The following is a 22,770-nucleotide window of genomic DNA, read 5'->3' as shown; positions in this document are numbered from 1 at the left end:
GATGATCTCAGTATCGTCTTTGGTCATTACTCAGCGTGATTCTTGCTTCACAGTGAAAAGAGCTTCTTTTCCCAATTAGAAAAACTTTTTATGAAAATTGGGAAGGGAACTCCAAAATGGTAAGGGTTCAGTTGTACACTACTAATCAAACCTTGAAATAAGAGATGCAGAATTGGATGTAACTCTAGAAGAAATCAGCCGGTGCACCAAGAGAGTGTAGAAATTCAAGACCAATATCCTAGGGATGAGAAGTCAATCATACCCAAGTATCAATAGAAAAAAATGTTTATAATAATAATAATGGAGACTTCACATCAGCTGATATCCCAGTACACAGAGATGAGATGTGAGTAAACATCCTCTGGATGTTATATATTTACTTCTGCATTGTTTTATCCACCTTTTGAGTTACATGTAAAATACTGCTGCACTGTTTGTGCTTGTTCTAGAACCTCCTGTTTCTCAGCACCGTGTTCTAGTCATCTCTCCATGGCAGTAACATGTAGATCTTCATCATGGTCATGGTCAATATTTTTCTTGGCCCACTTGGTCCTTAGCATTTATAGATACTACTCCACCCAGCTTAATGATTGTGTTCTTAGATAATACAGATTAATTCCAATAACAACCTGGGCAAACAGAAGTGGTAAATCTGGAGTGAGGATACATATCCTTCTCAAAGGGAGACATCAGCAACTCTTAGACTGTTCACATCAGCCCGTTTCTATTCTATCAAGGGAGAGTTTGTTTGGAGGCACATTGATGTCGCAATGCATCGCCTTGCTCAGGTGAGCGTTGTGGGGGGGGTCATTGCTAATGGGCTTTGGGGGTGGGGCAGAGAAAGAGGCAGCTAGAGACTAAGAGTCACCGCCTCTGCCTGCTCTGAGTTGCTCTGGGCTCTCAAATTCTCTGGCTCTTGTAGATTTACGTGTGTACTGGTAATTTCAGCCATATCTGAAACACACCTGCCTGTGGTACAAAGCCCAGGCTTACCGTCCTGCCCAAGGGGCGCTGTCATCTCTATTTGTTTTCAAGCTGGTTTAAAAATAGAGAACGTTGTGCTAGAATAGCTTGCTGTGATCCGATTATTTAATGATAATTTGTACCTGTACTTTTCACAGGCCCAGGCTACCCTCTGCCATCAAAATATTTGGAATTTATTCTTCAAACAGCGTAGGCCACTTGGGTTGTTGATTTAAAACATGCTAGAGGTTTTATAATAGTTATTTATATTGGCCAACACTGACCACTCTGCAAATGACCTGTTGATGTTGGATGCGGATGAGAGGCACAGAATACAATGCAGGAGATGGAAAGAGATCAAAAAGAATGAGTGTGTTAGCTTAGCAACAATGCTTCATGGGTTAGCAGGGAGATCAATTGTCTGTGCAGGTGAGGTTGCCAGAATTGCGTTATTTGGCCCATTTGCAGGCATTAGGCGTTCTCTTCAGGAGATTTAGGAGTTTCTCAAACCATGTATTTCATTATGGTATCAACATTGTTGACTTTATAAAATCATCATAGGCTGTATAAAATTATGCATAATTTATATATATATATATATAGTTTGTGTGTGTGTGTGTGTGTATAGTTCAGGCAAGAAGAAGACAAATTCACATGTATTAAAATGATTGTGCTTTTTTAAACAAAAGCTTGCCAGTCATTTTGAAGTAAGTGTTTCTGTGAAATAAGTCCATTCCTGTGGACTGTTGAAGAATTAACAGTAAATCCATTCATAGGCCTGCCCGCTGGGAAAGGATGTAGTATACTTTGTCCCAACTGTTTTCTCTCCTCACTGTACTCCTTTGCTGTCATTTATTCAATCTCGGAGTGTCCGTTTGTTTGCTGCCCATTTCTGATGTCATTTCTCAGCGTACAGATGTCAGATATGCGACAAGAGAACATGCATGTTTGACAGCTGCCCAATAAATTATGCAGAAGAACAAGTTAAGGACAACTGCCATGGACTTAAAACAAAAAATACCCCAGATATGTAGCTGGTTAAAAAGAATTTCCCTTGCAGAGCTTGCTTTGGTGCCGACCAGTTGTTACTTCATGAATAACTTATAAAATTATTCAACCATATCCTCTTAGTGAAGCGTTAGCCTGGTTTGCCCGGGGGTGGGGGGTGGCCTTGCAGTAACTCAAAACTTGGAACCAAGTAAAATAGGGTGCCCAGAAAGAGAGCTGAAGGGAAAAAAACGCATGTGGTTTGGAATTCCCAGTATTAAATCAACGCATGAATCATGATACCGTGGAGGCGGCAGTGAGGGCATCCAAGAAGCCTGGCCCAGCCCGAACTGACTCGGCCTCCTATTTTGTTCCCTGTAAGAGCATGCAGTTCCCAGCACATGGCTCTGTCTTCGGCACAGTGAGACGGAAGCCGATGTAAACAGAGTTGCACAAGGTGTATATTCCCACATCAGTTTTAGAGAATTCTCTGTGGCAGATATTTTGTGGTGTCTTGGCAGAAGATGACAAATGATTATCCCTGTGTTGGAGGCAGAGAAAGGAAATGTGTTTGTGGCCCAGTCTAACCCCCCCCCGCCTCCCCCCACTTCTGCCTGAGACCCTGCTACTAACCCACCATATTGACTCTGTCTTTTAATCATGTGCTCTGCCCCCGCCCAAAGAGTGCATATTTCTGGAATGATGTGGAGATTAAGGATTCATTCTGTAGCTACAAGGCCATTTGTCCTCTTCACATGGGAATCAGGCTCACTGCCATGGCCTCAGCTGCATCTGTGTTCTAACCAGTGGGCAAACTGGTCCATTAAACAAACAAACAAACAAACACCCGACAGCTTGTTTCTTAGGTACACTAGCCAAGATCCAATTGTGTTTGGCTCTCAGAACTTTCTCTCTGGGTTCACTGTTCATGCTCGCAGTGGATTCCTGTTACTTATGAGAACTGATTTCCCATTAAACAAGAGCAGAGTTATCTTTACATCTGTTTACAGGGCTGCATGTGTGTGATGAGAAGCTGGAGCGTCCCTGCGATTCAGTAGAGGCAGAGCCGATGACCTAATGTAATAGTAAATGATTACGGCATAAGTGAGAGTTACCTGGCGTCAGCAAGCTGGTAGTTGTCTTAAGGGGAAGTGCTGTTTTAACACAAGCGGGCAGATGAGCTGGGGAAGGAGATACATGGACCTCATCCAGTCACGTTTAGACAGGGGGTTGGCAGCTCAGCCCCTCTTTGAAACCAGTTTAACTTTGGTCTTTCTCTCCCATCTATTTACGCTCTTTAGTGACCTTGTTTGGCTCCTTTTTGCACCATGACCAAAGTGACAGACTTTAGTCTCTGTTGGATTAATCAGTGTGTTCTTTGATCCATGGCATATGTTCCCCCTAGACATTTAAAGTCAACATATTCAGTATTTGTGGTCTGGAGGTTCAAAGTTGTTAACCAGGCTGATAGACTGGTTTGGGTATTTGCATCCAAAAGACTCTTCCTCCTTCTCTGTGTCTCTGTTTCTCTCTCTCTCTCTCTCTCTCTCTCTCTCTCACTCACTCACACACACACACACACACACACACACACACACACACATACGTCCACTCCCAACAACACAAATATTGACTACACCAATCATTCATTAGCAGTAAAAATTTGAGAGCAATTATTTTTTTACTGCGCTTGCCCTGAAAGGCACCATTAATTACTTTACTGCCTGTGGATTTGAGCCAGTTTCGGTGTCCCCAAGTCTGGTCTCCTCCCGAAGGAGTATTTGCAGCTCCTAGGAACACAGCACAGGATGTCATCTGGCAAGCAGTGCACTGACATTGTGTGTTGACTTCTGAAGTGAGACGTCAAGACTCTCCTTGCCTTGGTACTGGATTCCTCCCCATGTGGAGTTCACAGGTCAGGCTTGGCAGTGACGGTAGGTTTCCCCGATGGCCTAGACCCACCAAGTAGTGGTGGGTGTTTGTGAATTTGGCATTGTGTCAGCTTTTTTTTTTTTAAAGCGTGAGAACTGTTCCAAGTCATCTTAGAAATAATTGTCAGAGGGAACGATATTTTTGACCATTAACTTTGATGGTCTCATCCAAAGGGGCTAAAGATCCAAGGTTCCTAATGGGTGGCCATCAGCTGGTCTTTGCTCCAGAGGTTTTTAGCTCTGATGTTTCATAGGTGGCTCTGACCCAGACAACATAATCTTAATGCTGTTGGGTGGTTTTCATCCTTGTCCTCGTCTGCTTAGTCAAAGTCCATAAATGCCTTCTGGAATTTAAACTTGTGCCCTGCACCAGCTCGGCCATGAGTTTCTTCTCAATCATTTGTAATGTATATATTTATTTATTAGGAGTGGGCTATTCCTTTATTAAAAATATATTGATTGTATGAGTGGTATGGCCTTTCTCCCCACCAAATGGAAATGAACTGAGACTTATTAATGTATCTGATTACATGGTTGGGCCTCAATATCTGTTGGCTGAATTCATCAACTTGAGTCTAGCTGTTCCACACCACTTACTTTCAGTACGCTTGTGAATTATGATCCCAAGATGGAGCATTCATTAGCAGTGTCACCCATTTTCAAATCTAAGTTGAAATAGCAGAGTGGTAAGTTTAACAAGAGCTTGAGAGTAAGTTCTATAGGATGAAGAGGAATTACAGTGGAGAAAGTGTGTGGGCTGCAAGGCGTCTCGATCCAGGATAGGGTACTGTGGGATGGACTTAAGCCATGAGAGACAAGGCGCAAATTATAATTTGGGAAATCTTTTTTTTTAAAAAGTTTTTTTGTTTATTTTTGAGAGAGAGAGAGAGAGAGAGAGGGCAAGCAGGGGAGGGGCAGAGATAGACGGAGACACAGAATCTGAAACAGGCTCCAGGCTCTGAGCTGTCAGCACAGAGCCTGACGTGCGGCTCAAACTCCCTAACCATGAGATCACGACCTGAGCCCAAGTCTGACCCTCAACTGACTGAGCCACCAGGTGCCCCTAATTTGGGAAATCTTTCCTAAAAGTCGCTGCTGTTGGAAGTCACAGTGAAGCTGGGTTGAATCATTTTCTTCCTTGGAAGGGTTTTGATTTTTAAAACGTGACCCGAGCGTGAAGGCAAAGGCCGGGTTGGTCCGGTGCTTCCGAAGAACTCTTCCTCATGACTCCACCTTCTGCAAGAGCAACCCCCAGGGTGTCCAGCCGGCTGTTGATGGTTGCGAGTGTGACCTGGGTTCACACACCATGGGGGGGGGGGGGGGGGGGGGGGGGACTGGTTTTGTTTTCTTAAGCGAACTGCCTTTTCTGCAAAACGCATTTGTTAGTACAGGTACTTGTTGTACCCTGGACGGAAGTATATTTTTCATCCAGGGACGTCTGTATGAGGGAGGGAAATATATTCTTTTGCAGCCTGTGCTAGAAGAATTAAAGTCCAGGTTGCCCCTTATTATAGTTTAAATGATAGATTCTAGCATGTTTTGATTAAATTACATATTCAATTATTTTTGTTTGAAATTAAAAGCTTGATTATATTACCGAATGCTATGTAATTTTACACGCGCTGTTCGCTTATTTAACAATGAGGCCCAGAGTGTGATTAACAATGTGGCTGCCAGTAGGAAGAAGCAAAATAATTATTTTTTCAATATACAAGTCCTCATCATGATGCAGAAATCAATATGCATCCGTGGAGGATTTGTTCTTGCCATGGATTATGGACTTCAGGGTGGCCTCCCCTCATTTCCCTATGAATGTAAAACCTGGAGATTTTGGCTGGCCAGGCAGGTTTTTATTTCTCTCTCTCTTTTTTAAAGACTGATGTTTAACTACAACCACTGGGACCTAAATCAGAGCATCCAGTGCCCAAATATGAATATTAATCAGACGCCAGGCCATGGAGCTCCTCTCTGAGTTTGACAGTTTAAAGGATCAGTTAGTTAATTACAAGATGACATGGCATGCCGGGTCCCAAGGCTCTGTCCTGCCTTCTGTCTCCTCTTTTCTTCCTTTTTGACAAGTTGGATTACATCATTACTTGTAGTTTCACTTGTTATCCCCACCATGAAATAAGAATATTTTAAGCCCTAATTATCTGTGATTTCTTCCTCCTCTGTCTCAAAGACCAGGCTTCAATAGAATGGAAGGAAACATACAAGAAGCAGAGGTTCAAAAGCTCATGAACATCAGCCTAACAACCCCAACCACACCACGTGCAACATTATAGCGAGAAATCCAAGGTGCTTAATAGGCATTGTACTCTGGTGGTGGTAGTCATGGTGATTCGTTTTAAATAGACGCCTGTTTTGACTTTTGGGGCCACGTCACAATCTGCGTGTTCATCCTGTGACTCATGGACCACCTGCATGAAAAACGGGTGCCTGGGTCTGCTGAATGGTTGCCTCTTTGGGTAGGGCTTAGGAATCTGCATTTAACCCCACCACCTTACCCACTCAGGAAGGGGTGATTTGGGTACACCCCAACGTCTAAGTAATTAAATGTTTTTTTTGGGGGGGGTGGTTCTTGACATGTTAGTAGCACTCTTTTGAGAAGCTTCCTTTCATGTAAAGTTTGCGTGTGGCCGCTAGAGGAACCTAATTCCCAGGAGGGCAAACAAGGTTCAGATCATTGTTCGGCTCTTCAAAATAAAGCTTTTTCTCAAGTCCTAAGTGGAATTAACTCTTTACCCTGTTTTCCCCCCACTACCTCTCCTGTATCTGTCATGGGACATGTGAAGTTGATGGTCCCATTTAGTCTGTGTGTCTGTGGGCCTTACAGACGCTGAGCTGCTCACGAGAAGGAACTAGGGCTTGCTGTCCTCTCTGACAGGCATTAGTGATGAAGATTTAGGAAGAACAAACCAAAATCTACCAATTACCATGAATGCTGTGAGCCATCCACTCTACTGAGTAATTCAAAAAAGCTTTCTCCGTGGTCTTCCTGACAATCCTGTGTGATTCGGTGAGGATGTGGAGACTTAGGAAGAAAGCCGCCAAGTCCCGGGGGTATGTGCTAAATTAGAGGCTGAGCCGGGATTTCAAATTAGGCAGCCAGAGCCCCAGCACCTCGGCTCTGCAGAACCTCACACAGTAGGTGCTTATTTACAGATGATGAAAAGAAAGGACTTTTTTAGATGCCAGAAGGCTGTTCGGATCTTCTGTTGACTCCTGGAAAGACGATAACATTTGAGTGCGTCTACATTCATTTGGAAGGCAGGAGAAGAAGGAAAAACCATCATGAGTCACTGGAGGGACTCACAGAGAGCAGGAATATGTACTATCAGGGGGACTCAGGAGGAATTCAGAAGGACAGAATGATCAACAATGTCAGACCTTACAGGGAAAGCCAGGCAGGTGGTGGTATTTAGGGGGAAAAAGAACATTAACATAATGGCCAGAGAGCTCTGCTCACATTCTAGTTCTGCCAGTAAGTGGCTGGGTGACGTTGGCCACAAGGCTCCCAATCTTTTGAGCTGCAACTTAATTATCTCTAAAGTTAGTGGAGGTAAAACTTGGACCATGGATCTCCGTGTCTTCCTTCTTAGATAGGTTCAATCGAGGCCTTACAAAAGGCTCTTGGTTGTGATACTTGACAGGTTCTTGTGACCATAGGTGGGATGGTTTTGGTAGAGTGTGTTTGCCTGTAGGAGGAAGGGACGGTGAGGGCAAACCAGATCACGTGGTGTTGCGGTAAGAAAGAACAACAGGTACCTCCTTGTAGAATCCTCTGTCAAGAAGTGTGGCAGTGAATAGTAGGAGAAGGAATAGGGTGGGGGATGGCAGATTTGAGAGTCTTCAGAGTGAGGAAATGTCTACAGGCCTGGGGAGGAAAAAGATCGCAGGGGCTGGCATGGACAGCACAGTGGGAGGGATTGGAGCTGGGGAGATCCTCTCTGTGAGTGCCAAGAACCTGAGTTCAGAAGGAGAGAGGCCTCCCTTTTCCTTAGAAACTGGAGGAGCTGGACGATGGGAGGACGGTCAGAGCAAGGATGTGCCGAGTTTGTTTCTCTCCCAGTTCAGATAACTTTGGGGTGGAGGGGAGTTATTTTTTTAAGCTCTCTTATTTATTTTGAGACAGTGCAAGTAGGGAAGGGGCAGAGAGGACGGCAGAGAGCCTCAAGTGTGCTCTGCATTGTCACCGCAGAGCCCGACGTGGGGCTTGAACTCATGAACTACGAGATCATGACCTGAGCCGAAGTCCAAAGCTTAACCGACTGAGCCACCCAAGTGCCCCTGCGGGAGGCAAGGGGGGCAGTTATTGCCAGGAGACAAACACAGACATTGCAAGGATGGGTGTATTTTCATGAGGTTGGCGAGAAGCAGTGCAGGCCTAGCCCACATTAGTCTGAATCAGTCAGGACTCCTTCTGTCCTCTTTTCTGTCACGAGAGAGCTGGCACAAGCTGGCAGTCAATGAAGTGGGAGAGGCAGGAACTGCAGGTCCGCCTCCCCCGGCCTTGAGCACATGGGAGACACGGAAGGCACAAGTTAAGAGGACAAGACAAAACGGGTTGGCTTGCAGCATTACAGTTCAGTATTTTGTTCTTGTTCTTTAAAGTTTATTTGAGAGAGAGAGAGAGAGAGAATAGGTGAGGGGCAGAGAGAGAAGGAGAGGGAGAATCCCCAGCCGACTCTGTGCCATCAGCATGGAGCCCGATGAGGGGTTCAATCCCACAAACCGTGAGATTGTGACCTGAGCCGAAATCAAGAGTCCGACGCTTCACCACCTGAGCCCCAGGCACCTCCGATTCGATATTTTAAAGAAGGAAAGGAGAAGAAACAGTGCTTCATTCTCCATCCTTCTGTGCACCCTGGTTAACTCTTCCCTCCAGGCAGGGAAATTTCATGTCACCAGAAGCATCCCAGTTTGCATGTTATTCTCGAGCTTCCCGGGGATGTGTTGCTGTCTGCACCTGCCGTGCATACAGAGAGTACGTTCCTACAAAGTATGTATCTACAGACAGCTAAATAGGACAGTGAGTACTTTGTAAATACATATTTATTCTGTTTTGTAAATTCTTAGATTGTATCTTTGAGGATTTTTTCCAACTGAGGTACTAACAAATTATTTTATTTTATTTTATTTTTAATATTTATTTTTGAGAGAGAGAGAGGAGAGAGGGAGCCTGAACAGGGGAGGGGCAGAGAGAGAGGGAGACACAGAATCGGAAGCAGGCTCCAGGCTCTGAGCTGTCAGCACAGAGCCCGATGTGGGGCTCGAACTCAGAAACTGTGAGATCGTGACCTGAGCTGAAGTCAGCCGCTTAATCAGTTGCACCACCCAGGCGCCCCCTAACAGGTTATTTTAAAAGTCCTTACAAGGTTGTACATACATTTGGCTACTCTCTTAGATGCTTTTCCCCTTTATAATTTTACTGGTCTGTACACTCCCAAGGGGCAGAGAACTAACAGTCTCATGTTCAGTACAATTAATAGGTTAGCATGTGTGCTGGGCAAGTGGGACTGTGGGACGGCTTGGTCAAGCAAAGCTTTGACAAACACCCTCCATCTACATTACTGTGTATTTATTTCTTTTCCAGCGGTGAATTGCCTTGCCCCAAGGTAGGTCATGTCAGGGGGACCCAGAAAGGAGATGGGCAGAACTCGGTGTATTGGCGGGGACTCCTATCCGGGGGGAAGGTGTAAAGGGAAAGAAGGTGCCCTTAGTGCTCCTTCGTTCATCCCATAAAATAAAATGTGGTTTCGGAGCACCCACTTCCTGGCTTTCTCATTCATACTATGCTGCATAGCTCTGCCCACCCGTGGACGGGTCACCTGAAAGATGTGGCAGTCCCAGGCATCCAAACATTCGGACGCACATTAACGGGCTCTACACCTTTGTATGTCTCCGATATTACGGTTTCGCTTCAGCAAGCCCACTAATATCAGATATATCCTATCAGAGGCTATTTTAAATCACTTCAATTTTCTCTGCCCTTGGGCTCTGCCCATAAGACCGGAATCGAAAGCATAGGAGTGTGGCCTGTGATCTAGTGTTTTACTCCCCACCCCCCCATTTATATTAGAGGGAACTTTATTAGCTTTTGGACACACATATATCAGTTTTAAAGATTAAGTACAATGTCAATAGTTTTTACCCAGTTCTCAGGCATGTCAAGTTGCTGTATTTTCCCAGAGAATGTTAAAAAATTAGTACTGCCATTTGTGAGAGCATTTTTCTCTTAAAACAAACCATTGGTCATAATATTGTTTGCCTACTTATTCTCTGAAGTGCTGTTTTATATCAAAAGTAAATCCAGGATAGAAGCTTGACAAGTAGCGTCAGACTTGATACCACATGAACCTTAGTGGTACAAGTGACTTATGAAGCCTCACTTTGCCACGTTGGCTTTTTTTTTCCCCCGTCAAATAACTCTCTTCTTCTCAACTACTTGTTTATCTTTTGAGTGATTTTAAAATAAAGAATTAGCTCTCCGTTAGCGCCCAAGCCCTCCATCCAGTTCATGCCTTTCCTGTACCGCAAATTCCTTCAGACATGAACAGCGCAGGAGCCTCTGGCTCAGTTGCGAGCTGTCGGAAAAAAACAGTCTACGGCAGGGGTTGGTCCTAAGTCCTAGAGGCTGGCCCACGTTCAAACGCAGAAGCCGCATTTCCCTGACCCGCTTTTGGCGGTAGTTCAACCTGGCATCCACCAAGAAAAGTACCAAATAGTTTGCCCATTAGGACACCCAGTTCGGAATTCGGGTCTGGGCCCTTTCTCACCGTCCCTGCCTCTACCCTGTGTCACCCTCTGGCCATTTTATACTTTCCCCCCCTTCCCGCCAGCATATACACCAGTCCCAGACCGCTTCCTCACACGGGGCTTCTGTCCCACCTTTTATGTGTCCTCAAGGCCATCATTCCCCTGGACTTCCCACCATGGCCCGTACATCCGGTATCGTCTCCACCTGGCAGCCTCTCTCCCGTGCTGTTCCGCACACATCGCACCACCCGGGTTATTTCCCTTGTCCAGATTACCTCCATCTTGCACTACCGGCTCAGACCCTGCCTCCTCCACAGAGGCTGTCTTAATTACAGCAGAGCCAGCAGCATGGCCCCGAGGAGCTTTGTTATAATTATCTCATGGGGGCCATTAGGAGCAGTGGTCTTGTTCTCCTCAACCTCGGCTCTCCGCGGCACAGAGTTTCCCTTCCCCCTTAATAGTTCAGTCCTGTCTTCCAGAGGAGGGTGTCAGGTCTTTGAATATAAAGACAAGGTTTCACAGTTTTTCTCTGTTCCCTCAGTGGGTACAATGTGCAGTTCAGATGCTTGGTAAATACCTGCTTATTGATGAATCACTGTAATGAAGCTATTTATTAGTCATAAAACACTGTGGGGTTTCTGTCTTTGGGAACTTGCAGCTTTCCCCTTAGAAGGAAGAAGCTGGTTGGAGTCACCATTCCATTGTGAACACTTAGCATGACGTTTGTTTGTTTAAATGGTTAGGAAGACAGAAAGACGTGCCCCCAAGAAACTAGCAAACAGCAGATTTCAGCAAAGCTGTAGCCCAGCACCTAGGGTCTAGAATTCTAGGCGAATTCACCTAGGTGAATTCTGTTGGGTGAAATTGGGGTTGGCTTTAACGTGAATGGGATTTAAAAGCTCGGAATTCAAATTTCAGGAAGCAGAGTGTGCAGAGGGTGTTCTAGGTAGAGCTAACAGGCTCAATAAAAGGACAGTAGAGTTGGAAGAATTGGGGGTGTCGTCATAAAACAGACCCAAGCATAGGAGGGACAGTGGGAGACAGAGAAGACTGGCAAAACAGGCATGGGAAACGTCATGGTGTGGCTGAAATTCAGTGCCAAGTGGATGTTCATTCCAAAAACATGTTAAACATGGCAGGATAGAAGATCTTGTGTGGTATGGGAATGAGCCCCTTTTCTGTTTTTAAATTCCTGATTATTTTTGTGGTAATTTTTATACATGGTAGATGAAAATGGTTTCCCGTGTGCCATAGATATCAATTTGTTTTCAAAAATATTTAAATAAAACCAAGGGAGTAGCTTTAAATTTTTTTTTTTTTTTTTTTTTACATTTTATTTACTTTTGATAGAGCGTGCGCGCGCACACGTGGGGAAGGGACAGAGAGAGACAGAGACACAGAATCCAAAGCAGGCTCCCGGCTCTGAGCTGTCAGCACAGAGCCCGACATGGGGCTCGAACTCAAAAACTGCAAGATCATGACCTGAGCCGAAGTCACATGCTTAACTGACTGAGCCACCCAGGCACCCCAACAAGGGAGTAGTTTTAAAGAAAAATACGAAGTACATTGTGTTGGGGCCATCTATCAAAAATGGTGATCCCGGGGCGCCTGGGTGGCTCAGTCGGTTAAGCAGCCGACTTCGGCTCAGGTCATGATCTCGCGGTCCGTGAGTTCGAGCCCCGCGTCGGGCTCTGGGCTGATGGCTCAGAGCCTGGAGCCTGTTTCAGATTCTGTGTCTCCCTCTCTCTGACCCTCCCCTGTTCATGCTCTGTCTCTCTGTCTCAAAAATAAATAAACGTTAAAAAAAAAATTAAAAAAAAAAAATGGTGATCCCCCATGGCTGGAAATTTGGAATGGACCAGCATAGAAATGGGAAGATTCCTCCCTCCGACCTGCCACCCCCCAGTGGGAAGGGGAGGCAAGGAAAGTTACCCAGGCCAAGGTCGACCTACTGGGATTGTTGATGTTTGCCACCTGGGTGCCATCCTTGAACTTAGAGCTGCAATAGTCCCGGGGTAGCCACAGGTCAGGCACAGGGTGGCTCTTCTGTGAGGGCGGGGGTTTTATGTTTCTTGTCCATCCCTACACAGTGTCTGGCTCAGAGCAGGCAATTAGTACGAAGGTGTGAATCACTGGTGGTAGGTATGAAGCGAGGCTTTTATTTCCACCTGTAGCACGGAGTCTGGCCGCTGCTTTCCTCGTAGCAGCCCGGCCAGAGCTGGTGAGCTGGGAGCAGCCTGGTTCCCACACCCCCTCCTGGGTGAGCTCACGACACCAGCACACCCGCGTCGGGGCGCGCTGCCTCCTCCCTGCGGGCGGAGGAGCCCAGCCTGCAGTCTCCACCCGCGGTCTCACGCCCACCCACTTATGCTTTCTATCTTACTGTATTGCCACGGCCACTTAAACCGGCCAGTGAGGAGGCCCACGAGGGAAGTGGGGACCACAGAGCACCCCCCCATCTCAAGGGGACACACGTTTGCCACCCATGTATCGGATTTGGGGGGGTTATCCAAAGTTGACAAAGAAACTACACGTTTTAGGTGAAACTTCAGGATTTTGTTTTTTGCTTAGCACCTCACCCAAAACGTTGAAGATGTTGCATGGGTCCAGCCTACAGTCTGTGACCTGTAACATACTGAGGTGAAGTCCCGTCTCCTCCTCTTTCCCTCCAAGGTTTGGTCCCCTTCAGTTGTCCCTTTATGTACTTCTTTCCCAGCCTGTTATTCTAGTCATTTCTCTCAATCCACAGCAACGCAGTTGGTGCTCTTGCCGTGTGAGTTCCAAATCTCTCCCTCCTCCCTCTTGCCCAGTGTCCTTCATCCTGGCGGTGTGGTCCTGACGCTTGCTGTCTCTTCTTGGTCACCCGCGTTCAGTCTCCACAAAGCTGAGCCTGGCTTACCCCATCAGGACTTTGAAGGATGTGCGTGTCCCCAACTTAATTCCCCCAGATCCTGTCCTGACATCCTCTCCAGTCGTCTTCCCTGTGTTCACACACCTGTCTCTGTCACGTCTCCTTCTCTTCCATCTCCTGCCTATACTCCAGGCCTGGAATCCTCTTTCCTGCTGTCAGGAATCCCACATCCATTGGTTGGAACAGACTTTCGTGGTTCGCAGCAGGCCTGAGACATCCCCCAGGGTCGCCGGGAGCTTGGTCATGCCTCATGGTGTTCAGAATGTAGCTTTTGAGGAGTCTGTCACTTGTGTGAGAGCAAAGAGGCTCCGGGAGGACGTGACACGTTTCCCAGGCCCCGGCCTCAGGAGGGACACCTGGGGTCAGGCTGCTGGGTGGTTGTAAACATCAAAAAGGAAACTAATACCCAGCACGAGACAGAGACACATCGCCATTGCAGCAAAAGGCAGGCCAGTTACTTACAGATTTTGGGTGTCGGTCAGCATCAGTGTGAATACGTTGTGTGACTTAGAGTTTTTTCTGCAGCTCCTCCTACTTTTCCCGCCAGGGAGCTGGCCTTTAGAGCCTCTTTGCCTGCACCAGTGTTCGTAAGGAACACAGTAGGTTGTGTGAAACAAAGGGATGTGCAGCGGCTCGCGGGCTTGGGGGTTACCCAGTCTGAATCTGGGTCTCGTCTCTGCCCTTACCCGCCGTGTGTGCGTGGGTCAGTCACCTTGCCTGCCTGCCCCTCAGTTTTCTCCTCATGACATGGGGAGAGGAGGGAGCAGTGCCTCATCGTGTTACACAGACAAAATGAGCTCTTTGCTCAGACTGTGACAGTCTGGTGGGCAAATTTTTGTTCAGAGGCCAAATCCAACCCTCAGCCTGTGTACACACGGCCTGCCGATGAAGAGTGTTTTCTACACTGTAAAATGGTTCCTACGTAGTGTCCTCGATTTCCTCTCTTGGCCCACAAAATGTAAAATACTTACTCTCTGGCCCTTTGTGGTAGAAGTTCCCCACCCCCTGCTCTAGAACATTCTGGAAGGGTTTGGGCTCCCCAGGTTTGTCACTTCCCTTTTGGCTTATGGTACACCCTCAGGCTGTGTTCACAGAAGTTTTACAGGCTTTCTAGAATAAGTGTGTGGAGGGAGGCCTCCATCGTCCTGGTTTGGGGGGTGGGTGCCACACTGCAGGATGGGGAAACCCAAGGTACCAGGAGGTTGTGAATGTCCTTCCTATACCCCGCGAGTTGTTCTTCTGGGCTGGACTAGGTTGACCCGTTACCCTCCCTTCCTCACCGGACTCCCTGAGCCACAGCCAAGGGTGTGCTCCCTCTTTTGTGTGAGGAACTCAGTCTGGAGAGGGTTTGGATATTGTTCTAGGCATTTCAGGGGTCATAGAGATGACTCAGTCAGGAGTCCACCCTCCAGGAATCTCAGCTCTAGCTGGGGAAATGGAGGCACGCACTCACTTCCGGTAGCAAGCACCAGCAGGGACACAGCATGCCGCGGGGCCTTCAAGGAACAAAAGCATCCACTGGGGTGTCCCCAAGGCTTCACGCCCACCAGGAAACTTGAATTTTCTGTCGAAGTTGAGGCCTGTTGGAGCTCTTTTCCCCTGGCTACCTTCCACAAAAATATGCGTGTCCCAGCCTCCCCGTGACGGATCCCTGTTGCTCTGGTGGCTTGTCCAGTGGCATGTTTTGGGGTTCGGGAAGCAGCTCCCGGTGGCCGGGGCTCGTCCGCCCGTGTGGTGTTTGAACGGTGGCCGTGGGTGGGTGCAGCAGGTGGCCCTCGCCCTGGCCTCGTCGGCCCCTCCCAAGGCCTCGTGTGCGCCTTGGCTCCCGACTGCCTCAAGGGAAAGTGGCAGAGCTCTTGGTGGCCGGCAGCCAGGGTGTTCCTCGGGTCCCCGGAGCCCAGCAGGTGCCCTCCGGACAGCATCACCTCACTCCAAAGGGAGGACGTGCTCTGGTTTATAAAGATAGGAGCTGAGGTCCTGCGCAGATGTTCTGAGCTTAGAGAGCTTTTCAGAAACAAAATTGCACTTAGAGCTGCTGTTCCGTGTGGTTTCAGCTCCTGTGACATTCGTGCGTTTGTGTGTTCTAACCTCTTTGCGGCTGCTTTTTTTCTTCGCGCTGGTGATGGGATTCTCATCCACACTTGGCTTTCTCGCGGCTCTTACTCCTCGTTCAAGCACTAAACGTGGTTCAGACAGGCTACTGAAACACCACCCCAGCAAAGGGGAAGGTTAGCGAAAAGACACAAAACTGTTTCCTCGGCCCGTGGTGGATTTGAATCTCTGGCCATGACTCGGTTTACCAGGCTCATAGGAACAACTTTGATCCCACAAAAGGTAGAATCTCAGTCCGTTTGGGCTGCTTAACAGAACAGCGTCGATCCTGTGGCTTATGAACAGCCGAAATGTATTGCTCACAGCTCTGGAGGCTGGAAGTTCAAGATCAGAGGGCAGCCCGTCTGGCTGAGGGCTTCCTTCTAAGTCACAGATGCCGTTGTATCATCCCCCTGCAGAGAGGACTGGGAGCTCTGTGGGGTCTCTTTTACAAGAATATTAACCCTTTTCATGAGCTCTCCCTTACCTCGTCAACTAAGCACTTCCCGAGGACCCCACCTCCTAATGCCATCACCCTGGACATGAGGATGTCAACATTAATTGGCGGGCGACACCACATCCAGACCATAGCAGGCATAAAAGGCCGAGGTTTATGGCCTTGATCTTCTTGGGAGAGTTGGATTCTGTGCCCATTTTGGTCACTCCTGTGTTCTCAGAACTCAGGGAGGTGCCTCATACCTGAGGGGGCACTTAGTGAATATCAGATGCTGAATTAATTCATGAGATACGTATTGAGCCCCTGGGGTTGGGGGGAGGGGTGGGCATCCATAGCTGAACTAGGCCTGGTCTTCCCCAGTGAGGAAGAGAGATGTAAACACAGAAGGACCACGCAGTGTGAAGCGTGCCCAAAGGAAGCCGCAAAAGTGCTAAGGGCCTCCGTTGCGGGGGTAGAGGGGGGCAGATTCAAGGGGCACACGGAAGGCTCTGGAGCTGGTGGTGCAAGCCGAGGGCCCACCATGTGCACAGACATGAGGCACGAAGGACCCTAATGCAGGAAGTGCTGCTAGACAGACAGGGGAGGCCGGGCAGAGCAGAATGGGTGAGATCCGCGTGCTTGGGAGCTTAGTCTGTGCCTTGAGCGCGGTGGTTTATCAGCTGTGTGTGTGTGTGTGTGTGTGTGTAGCTGCATTGTACAGTAGGAATTGAAAGAGTGAGATTCAAAGCAGGAAGAAACCAAGTTAATGAATCGTCACGATCCAGAAGAAAGCTGAAAAGAGCTTAAGGCAAGGCAGAGCCATCGGGCGGGTCTCTGAGAGAGTCGAGGGACGTGACATCAGCTCCACAGCCCGCTGGTGTGGACCCCCAAAGAGACTCCGCTTCTCCCTTGAGAACTTGATGAACTTGGGTCCATCTTCCCACTTGGTTTTTGTCATTGCTCTTCCCAGAAGAATATTCCCTCCGACTGAAACTCTGGTTTGAGGACACCTGTGTTCATCATCCATCAGGAAAAACCAGGAAGGTCAAATGACAGGTATCGGACATACAGGCACCGCAGTCTGTGTGCTGGAGGAATGTGCTTGAACGAGATAGTTGTTTCCACAGTCAGGTGAACGTAAGTTCTCCCGTCCATCTGCTGACTCTCACGGCATCCCTGAGGACTTTAGGAAGTTCAGAGAATGATTATACAGGCTATTCCCTGGGCACCCTCGGCCCTTACTGTATGTGCCTCTTCTGTCTGTGTCTCCTTGGTCCTCGGTGACCCTTCTTTGCGCTGTATTTTTCATCCCTGTGAAGGCAGGAGGAGGCGGCTGTCTGAGGGCCCACGTGCGCGGGTGAGCCTGTGAGGCGCTTTCCGATGATGGGATTACCGACTTGAAAAGGACATTCAGCATCTTCGCCAAACAATGTGCGTCTCTGTGTCGCCAACTAGTTTTTCATTTTTACTGGGACAGCCGTTCTCTCAGAAACAGGTCTGTTGTAAAGAACTTCCTGTCACTAAGATCTGTGCCTCTTGGATCCGCGATATGAAATGACTTGGTTCATATCACAGTACCGGTGAACCTCCTTTTACACAGTTGTGTTTCTTACTCCCTGAAAGCAACATGTTGCAAATGAAACTATTCTAGATGGTTGTACAAAGGAAGGGGCATAGCTACGGCAAATAATCGCTTTGGTAAGTCCTGTTTTAGGCATAATGGGTACAAGTGTTTTTCATTCTTGAATCCAAATACTATGTAATTGATCGTAAGAGTGGAAAACCAACCATGAGTTGCCTTTGAATTAGTATCCCTTCCACTCTTCTGCCCGCCCCCAAGCATGATGCTCTTTTTTTTTTAATGTTTATTTATTTTTGGGAGCGGGGGTAGGGGTGGGGGGTGGTCAGTGGGCAGAGGATCTGAAGCAGGCTCTGCACTGACAGCAGAGAGCCAGATGTGGGGCTTGAACTCATAACCTGTGAGATCAGGACCTGAGCCGAAGTCGGGGGCTTAGCTGCCTGAGCCACCCAGGTGCCACCAAGCGTGAGAGTCTTGGACTCCTAGCTCACAGATGTGTCTTTCTGGAGTGGCAATTCTCAATACTGTCACCTAGGAACTATTTCAGGGGGTCTGTGGGGCCAAAACTATGTTCATAAACATCAAGAGTTTGATAAACATCAAGATGTTATTTTTTTTCTTTTGCTCTCATTCTTTCCTGCATGTACAGTCCATTAGAATTTTCTAGAAGCCATCACACAGCAGAAATGACTAAATGCAGAAGCGAAAGACCAGCTGTCTTCAATTAAGTTAGACATAGAGGGCTTTGTGAAAATGTAAAACAATGCCATTCTTCCCGCAAAATTCTTTTGGTTTTGGAAAATACAGTAATTTTTTTCATAAAAATGTTAGTTATGTTAATATGTAATGGGTTTCTTAGTGCTATTTTAAATGAAGGAATCGGCATTTTTTAATTTCTGATTGTTTCTAACATTGTGAACATCGATAGGTGTAACCCAAATAAACAGCAGCCCTTCGATGTTCTCAATAATTTTTAAGAGTGTGAAGGCTTCCTAAGACCCAGAAGTTTAAGAAACATTTCTGAAGCACAGGGCAATATGTGATAAAATTTGCTTCTGAACAAGGTTGGAAAGTTTTGTAACGAAGACTAAAAGGGTTTGCGTCAGTTCCTTATCCATTGAGCTGGAGCCCATTTGTCTATTTTTCTGTGGACGTGCAGGAAAAAAGGTGGGTATAAGCTACTGTGACACACAACAGCTTACCACAAAATGACCTAATGGTCCACAGCTTTGGGGGAGGAAAACCAAGCTCCCTCTTGACCTCTGTATAGGGTACTTCCGGTTCACCCTACAGGGCATGGGTTTGTGAGGCGTCCGTCTTCATGTGTTCTTTCAACCAAAGGACAGGTGTTGTCCCAGTGCCTGCACAGGGCTGAGCCCCGGAGAGATGCAGACACAGTTACCTGCCCTCACGAGGCCGACGTTCTTATCCAAGGACACAGCAACAAACAGCCTGAATGAACAGGAAGATTGAGGAAGTGAATGGGGTGATAGAACAGTAATTTGGAGGATTGAGAAATAAATTCATGCCAGGTACCCCAACAAAGGCTTTCCTAACGAGGCTTCATTTGAGCCGAGATGGGGGTGCTGAGTGGGTAGGAAGAAGAAGGGAGGGGCATTCTGGCGGAGGGAGCCCTGAGGAAGGATGTGGCTTTCTGGGAGTGAAGTGAGCACCAGTAGATGATAGAAACCGATGGACAAAGACCGGAGTTTACAGGGCATGGGAAGCCCTGTGAAGAATGTGACACTAATCCAGGTTTGACGAGAAGTCGTAGCAGCGTTTTTAAGCAAAAAAAGTGATCGTGTTTCTGCTTTATAAAGACCGACCTGGCAACCTTACAATGGGTACCCCGCGGGTAGGCAAGAGAGGAAGCAGAAGGTGCATGGGGTGGGTCTTAGGATTGTCCAGGTGGAGTGGACGGTAAATGGAAGTGGAAGGAATTGAGATCTCACTTGGGTTAGAAGAGAGCAGAACTACAGATGGAAGGCTCTGGGTGAGGGCAGTGGACAAGCATGACCTCTGGTTTTGGCTTGACAGCTTGTGTTTTCTTACATCATTCCAACAAAACTCTGTAAGGTACTTCGTTGCCTAGCTCTTTAGAGATCAGGAAACCGAGCCCTCAGTAACTTGCTCATGGATCCAAACGGCCCTTCTCAACATCAGAGCAAGTCAGAGGTCACTGCCGCTGCCCAGCGCCATCTGTGGCTTCTTTTCCCTCGTGGCACGCCTCAGCTGTCAGCTCTAGCCACGATAGTGACACCAGGTGTGGGTCTGAGATGGAGGTTCCCTTCCTCCCCCTCCAGCAAAAGCCGGGACTATTAGCTCATCTGTGACAAGTTGCCATGCCTCATCTTCTGGGTCTGAGAAATGGGACCAGATGTATCTGCTGGCCACCAGCCCAGGTGGGATTTTATTTACTGTTTTACTCACATCCCAGGTGTGTCTGGACTCCCAGAGAAAGGGAGCATTATTCTTCAGTCCCTGTGATGCATCTTGACAGGATGTGGGAGTCCTCCTGGGAGACAGTTCAACCTTTATAAGATGGAGGTGGGGTGAGGGTTTGGAAACAGTGGTGAGATTTTTAATCGTGAATGATTTGGGCTGAAAAAATATTACCTCTGCATTTCATTGGGGGTGGTGGGGTAGTCATTTGAGAAAAGAAAGTTGTTGTTTGTAAAGCCGTCCAACTTAGTGGGTCAGAGGCTGGATGAAGGGAAACAAGAGGCAAGGTAGAGGAATCAGTTCTTAAATGCGGCCGGTCCTCACCTTCCGTGTGTAATCGCGACTCCCTGCTTTCTAGACACACAGCACAGAGCAGAAGGGGGTTAAGTCTAGGCAGACACGGAATATCAGACACAGATCTGTAGTAGACAGGGACAGTTAGCTCAGTGGCATGAGCTCCGAGGAATCTGTCAGCGTCTGCATAGCTGAAGAGATGGCACGAAGCTGGCTGCTTCTCTTCCTTCCAGTGAGCTGGGCAGCCCTGTAACAAATAACTTTCTGCTTTGGGAACTGAAAATGCACTTTAGCAGTGATTATCTGCTTGCTCACCTTTAGGGCAGCCTATCTCCTTACAACCCCCGGGTTACTTTGCATACGCACATATATACCTTGCAATTTAAATTTTTATATTTTATTCATATGTGGCAGATTTTTCCTGCAACTTGGGAGAGCACTAAATATTATACGAATATTATTCAAAACATGTGCATTCCACAAAACTCGTTTATATGCCATCATTATCTGCAGCATTAAATACATTTTATATCATCAGAAATTTTATGATATATTTAAAAATGAATTTCTACTTAGCTTAAATGCGTTAGGGATTATCCTAAGAGACCTTGCTAAAAATGCAGTCATGTTTATTTGTAACTGCCAGAAAATGGCTTACAAAATTGTTAGTGTCTTTTATTATTCCCTACCACTGGAGCACTTGCTTGTTAATTAGAGAAATTTCAACTGTCATAGTTGGCAATTATAGCTTCTGTATCATTGTCTGTTATGAATAGTCAATGAGAGCTGATTAATATGCATGAGCAGCAGTCTATATAGCGTGTGCATTGGACCACAATCCAGCTGCCAGAGTCCCTCAGAGGAGGGAGTGGTGTGTGTGTATGTATGTGTGTGTGTGTGTGTGCGTGCGTGTGTCTGTGTGTGTGTGTGTTTGTGTGTGTGTGTGTGTGTGTGTGTGCACGCTGCGAGGGAAGGAGGGGAAGCGTGGAAGGGGAGAGAGTTGTTTTCAGCCTTGGAGAGCAACGCCAATGTGAAGTGTTGCAGCCGCCTGATGCACCTGAGGCTCTCCGAGGATACCTTCATGCCTGCGCGCAGGACGCTGCTTTTCCCGGGTGCTGGCGCATACTGAAGCCTTCCTTTGACGTTCCTCTAAACATGGGATGCAGTTTGTGCAGCCTGCAGAAGCAAGAGGAGCAGTACAAATTGCTCTATGAAGTTTGTCAGGTAACGCTTTGCCTTTTATTCCGGGGGCGTGGGCAGGCACTCACCTGGCAGACGGTAACTTCTGGGAAAGGAATTAGGGATTCCTGTGCGTACTTGTATTCTGACTGAGACCGCCTTGTGGACTTTTCTCTGTATTCTCTGTTAAATCTCTTGGGTAATTTCCCTCCCAGGGGCACTTCCTTAGGTGCCTGTATTTGAATATGTAAAGATGTTGACAGTCATAAAGTGTCTTTCCAGCAGTCCTGTCACAAAGCTCCTTTACAAGTGACTGCCCTCTGGAGTGTCAGCGAATGTCTTGGGAAGGGTCAAAGCGTGGTCACCCTTTGAACAAGTTGGAGAAGAGACGGGGATGATGATTAATGCCCGTGCCATTTTGTCTCTGTTTACAAATAGTTAGAAGGCGTGCCTTTCAGCAGAGCACAGGCGTTTACTGCAGACTTGATTCTTTGAGCAACTTCTTGTCCTGGGACATGTGGTTCACATTTATGCTTCACTCTTGCCATTTCTGTACCTCGCTCTGTGAAAATGTTAACAACTTCAAGAGCAGGTGGCTTGATCTTGGGTGCCTTCATCCACAGCAGGTGACTTCTCGAAACTTCTGTATCATTAGTCACGTGAAATTTCAGTGGAGATGAAATAGGACGTGTAAGGGATAACCCAGATAACTTACCTGACCTTTGTGTGGAGTGTTTTATTTTTAGATATTCAAGTTTTATCCTGAACCTTGAGGTTTTCATAGTGTTGTTGGTAACCTGACTTGGCAGTTAAGTATTTTCCCCTTCAATCATTCTAAATCTTTCCAATTTTTCTTCATTGATCTAAAAATTATAATCCTGTTAAAAAGGTTTTTTTTAAATTAGAATGCTAGAATAAGGTCTTTATGGTCAGAAAAAAAAGGGTGCTTATTCCTTAATTTATCACACTGAGTCGCATATTAACATATTCTTTAAAGAGCCAGACAGTTTAAAAAAAGAACTGGAGTAGCCGGCAGTTGGGCACCATTTTTGCACAGACCACCAGAGGGCGCTTAGCATTAAAAAGACACAGCAAAACAAGGCTGCTTCTGTGGATAATCTAATGATAGAATGACCCTGGGTAAAGAAAAGGTGTGTGTGTGTGTGTGTGTGTGTGTGTGTGTGTGTGTGTGTGTGTG

General features: G+C 47.0%; 1 protein-coding gene across 2 annotated transcripts in view; it reads left to right on the top strand.

The window, feature by feature from the left end:
* The window catches only part of PDZRN3 (PDZ domain containing ring finger 3), a 240,123-nt gene that overhangs the window by 169,153 nt on the left and 48,200 nt on the right, over positions 1 to 22,770 (top strand). The window contains exon 1 of one of the 2 annotated variants that reach the window (XM_049640890.1): positions 17,987 to 21,617. The exons of the other annotated variant lie outside the window; for it this stretch is intronic. Within the exon in view, the coding sequence (XP_049496847.1) occupies positions 21,279 to 21,617 (339 nt within the window). The 5' untranslated portion in view covers positions 17,987 to 21,278. Of the gene's footprint in view, positions 1 to 17,986; positions 21,618 to 22,770 lie in introns of those variants that run through there. 2 annotated transcript variants of the gene reach the window in all.

This window comes from Panthera uncia, chromosome A2 (genome assembly GCF_023721935.1).
Source record: "Panthera uncia isolate 11264 chromosome A2, Puncia_PCG_1.0, whole genome shotgun sequence".
NCBI lineage: Eukaryota > Metazoa > Chordata > Mammalia > Carnivora > Felidae > Panthera > Panthera uncia.
The sequence above is the reverse complement of the archived record's forward strand: the minus strand, read 5'-3'. Positions and strand labels throughout refer to the sequence as shown.